The sequence below is a fragment of the Populus nigra genome, chromosome 11 (genome assembly GCF_951802175.1).
Source record: "Populus nigra chromosome 11, ddPopNigr1.1, whole genome shotgun sequence".
In the NCBI taxonomy this organism is placed as follows: Eukaryota; Viridiplantae; Streptophyta; class Magnoliopsida; order Malpighiales; family Salicaceae; genus Populus; species Populus nigra.
In genome coordinates, this window is record NC_084862.1 from 1,831,506 (window position 1) to 1,835,397 (window position 3,892).

At 37.7% G+C, this 3,892-nt stretch overlaps 1 protein-coding gene across 1 annotated transcript; it reads right to left on the reverse strand.

Annotated features, from left to right (window-relative positions):
* Nucleotides 1–319: 319 nt before the first annotated feature.
* On the reverse strand, nt 320–3,455 carry LOC133706178 (protein ACCELERATED CELL DEATH 6-like). Its single transcript, XM_062131654.1, has 5 exons — nt 2,596–3,455; nt 1,934–2,490; nt 1,646–1,720; nt 1,460–1,522; nt 320–1,139 (listed from the first exon to the last, which is right to left on the reverse strand). Exons 1-5 carry the CDS (start codon nt 3,314–3,316, stop codon nt 447–449), a joined length of 2,109 nt encoding a protein of 702 aa, XP_061987638.1. The 5' UTR covers nt 3,317–3,455; the 3' UTR covers nt 320–446.
* Nucleotides 3,456–3,892: the final 437 nt, after the last annotated feature.

Here is a 3,892-nt window from a genome sequence, read left to right on the forward strand (position 1 = left end):
TAATGAAAGGAGATGAAATTTTAACAATATTGTCACCTTCTTCTTCTTCTTCTTCTTCTTCTTCTTCTTGTAGCTAGCGCGCGCAAGCTTTAATTTTTGTTAATTTGTTTATTTTTATTACGAAGAAAACATTTTTTGTTTTCTGAACTTCAGATCAAGAAAGTGCATCTCATGGACGGTAAATATTATTTATTAAATTTTGCATGGAATGCTAACATAATTTCACATTAATTAATTTGCATAAAGAAATTACTTATATTAGTAGAAAACATTTCTTTTATTTTATTCAAAAAAGAAAATGCTCACCGGGAGACGTACATTTCCATGGAATTGAATAAACTCAAATTATGACAACAATACAAATATCAAATAATTAATACAATCAACAACATTAAATTATTACGACGATTAAACACACACAATCCACCGATCCGAAGAGCATCGTATCAAGAAGACTTTGTTTGTTGTAGCTTCTCTTTTTTCTTCAATTTAAAATACAACCGGTCCACAAGGAAATATAAGTAGAAAATCAGGAGATAGATGAAAGGTGAAGCAATTCTTTCAATGATTTGGTTGGCACTCGGCGGAATAATCAATGGAATAGAAACCACTGTTTGGAAAATAAAAAACGCTCCTCCGACGACAATGGTGACAACGAAGAAGGCAAAGTTTTTGCCTACATCAATAGCAACAGCAAAGACGAATGCTAAGCACATCAAGTAGATAGCACCACCTGTTAATATTGATGCCAACCAAACTGCATGTGCTGCTACTTTGACATCATATAGTTGAGCCCAACAAAGGATTATCGATGCCATGACCGCGGCATTCAAGGCTACCATGTCAAAATAAATATAAACATTCCTTAGAACGCCTTCATTTTTTGCTGATATGCCCTGGTTTTGGGTACTATTGGTGGTGGTGATGTTAGAAGGTCCACTTTCAGGCTGGTCTGCATTTCGAGGAAGTTGGAGTATACCAGAAAATGTTACACCAGCGATAAGCACGGCTACAACAAGAAGAGAATCGATCCTGCCCTTGATTTCCTCTTTTGGTAGAGGCCTGCTCTTAATACGGAAATATTCTACTTTGGATCTCTTATGGCCAGCCCAGAAATGCAAGATCGATAATGTCATCATCTGGAAAACAACAGATAAAAGAGAAATGTAACCTATAAATTATTTGACAAAGAAAATTTGTAGTCAGAAGTTTCCTTTTTAGCTAGTTAATTAGGAAGTGTCCAGGATAATCTCTTCAACGAGGAGGAGGAGGAGACATACAAATCCATAATAATCTAGTTTTCCCTTTCCTCTATATTTTGTCAAGAAGAAGAAGAAGAAGACATAAAAATTATCCATAATAATCTAGTTTTCCCTTCCCGACAATTAAAGAAGACATAATCTAGTTTTCCCTTGCCTCCATTTTTGTCAAGAAGAAGAAGAAGAAGAAGAAGACATACAACTCCATAATAGTCTAGTTTTCCCTTCCCTCCTTTTCTGTCATCTGGACCATCTTGGTTTCCCTACATCAAAAAACCAAAAGATGTTTTTAAGCGTATGGTTTTAGGAAAAAGAACCGAAAAAATAAACTATGGAACAAGTTATCTCATAAAAGAAAAGGAAATGAATGAAAGAAAATGGTATACCACTCCATGATCTGGTTTGTCCTTTGTTTGTGGCTTCTCTCCATTGCTGTCACTCTTTGGGTCAACATTGTTGTCCTACACCAAGAAAATTTGGAGAAAGATATTTTTTGTTTGCTGATTTGTATATGATTCAAGGAAAAAGAAAACAAAAAACCTTGAAATGTATTTTATAGAAGCACCATTAAGCTAAATGGCTACTGATCATTTGATGTGTGTAGCATTCGAATGATTGCTGCTTTTTTCATCTAGGCCAAAGCAGTTTCTTTGTACATTTATTACTTAACATACCTTCCCATTCGGAATTGGTTCTCCTGAGAATTCTGCTCCCACCATTTTAGATTGCTTCTTTGCAACCTCATATGGTGTCAAGTTTTCGCCATTGGCTTTGTCTTTCATAACCATAGAGTTTCGCACAAGAGTAAATGTTGCAATGGATCCGCCATTCTTTGATGCTAAATGCAAAGGTGTATTTCCATCCAGATCCTGCTTATTTATAAGTGCTTCCAGATTCTTATTTTGTAGGATATACTTCACCACTCGATGTCTTCCTCTCTCCGCGGCGACATGTAGAATGTTCTGCCTTTTGCTGTTGAGAAATTCTGCTGGATCAGTCCACTTGGAAATGTATGCATCAACTACGTCAACATAGCCTTTTTTGCTAGCAACATGGATAGGCATGTTGCCTTCATCGTTCTGCTGGATTGCACCATCACGATATTCATTGAACAGGAATTGAGTTTCCCAAACATAACCCATGTATGCTGCACAGTGAAGTGGATTCTCCCCCTTTTCATCTTTCCGGCGCAAAAGGCCTGGCTTTTTTTTCGCTATTTGTTCCAATATTGCTGAAATTAATTTAACTCCAATGAATAATAGATCAAATAATGAAAGAAACACTAGCATGTTAGAAGGGAAAATATATGAATGAGAAGGGGGGAAAATCATTTTACTTCTCTTTCTTCCTTGGACAGCGGCGTGCACAGGAGACTTTCCTTCTAGGTTGTTAAGTAAATCAACATCATCACGTATTGTATCCATTAGAGTAGTGAGCATCTTCTCATCGCTATTCTCGACTGCAAGATACAAGGGAGACTTACGTTCATTATTTTCGGAATAGGAAAGTTTCAAGCTCTCTGAAACAAGAAAATGGGCCAAAATGTCGTGCCCATTAATGACTGCATCATGTAAAGCTGTGTTTCCTCTATCATTCTTCATCTCCAAAAAGTTAGGAAAGTGGCTGGCTCCTCCATGGCCTTTTGACTTGTTGATAAGAACTGTTGCAGTTCCCAGCTGTCCAGCTCCGGCTGCTAAATGAAGTGCAGTTTCATCGTGGAAGTTTTTCCTCATCATTAGAAGCGGAAAGTGTTGTAGAAGGAGTTCCGTCACATGTTGGCTTCCATTTCTTGCTGAAACATGAAGCAATGAATTTCCAGAAGGGCTAACTTGTGTGTAAATGATGGATGATAGTTCCGCTGATGAAACACGCCGCAGTTCACCAAATAATTCATCAAATTTGTCTTCTTCTGCATAATTGTACAACTTCTCATCCATCATCTTCTTTGGGTCATCATCACGTGGTAGTTGCGGTGCGAAACTCTCTGCCTTCCACTTTCGGAAGTTCTCGTCTCTCTCATTCGAGGCTTGTCCGGAAATGTTTATCGATAATTCCATAACTATTGTTATGAAATGGCTCTTGGATGTAGCTCTATTGTTGCAACAGTGGCAGTGAGAGGTTTTTAGTGCAACGGTGACAATTTATTTCTTGAATTAGCTTTGTTGTTGCCACCAAGCTGGTCTTCTACTTATAGAAGGAGACCCGTAGGCTATAGATGAATAGAATCCGAAGTGAAGTGAGGTTCACTCTGATTCACCTGCATCAATACCTTGTCTCAACTGGAGAGGAACCAGCTAATAGAAAATGCCAGGACAAGCTTCACCATGGCTAAAGGAGCTGTTATTAGCATACAAGAGAATAGAAAAATGGAGGGAAATTTCCAGAACTCAAAAAGAGCAATGGTGCTCTTACTTGGAATCCATGCTCAGCGTTTGCAATCCACTACTAAAAAAAGGGGTATTAGCATCTGAATTTAGCAACGGATAATTCCGTTGCTAATTACTCCATTTTTTAGTAGTGATCGGGCTCAAACAAGATACACGCTGGCCTTAATTAAACTAATTAAAGCCATCACTTTAGGCCCCAAACTGATAATCTTAAAAAAGAAGAAGAAGCAAGGCTTTAACAGGATC

What these genes read in the sequence shown, in the direction of transcription:
- LOC133706178 (XM_062131654.1), bottom strand. Translation starts at nt 3,316, where the DNA reads ATGGAATTATCGATAAACATTTCCGGACAAGCCTCGAATGAGAGAGAC. An exon ending in AACCAATTCCGAATGGGAAG is followed by an intron (nt 1,721 to 1,933) that starts GTATGTTAAGTA and finishes TTCTTGGTGTAG; the next exon opens with GACAACAATGTTGACCCAAA. An exon ending in ACAAACCAGATCATGGAGTG is followed by an intron (nt 1,523 to 1,645) that starts GTATACCATTTT and finishes TTTTTGATGTAG; the next exon opens with GGAAACCAAGATGGTCCAGA.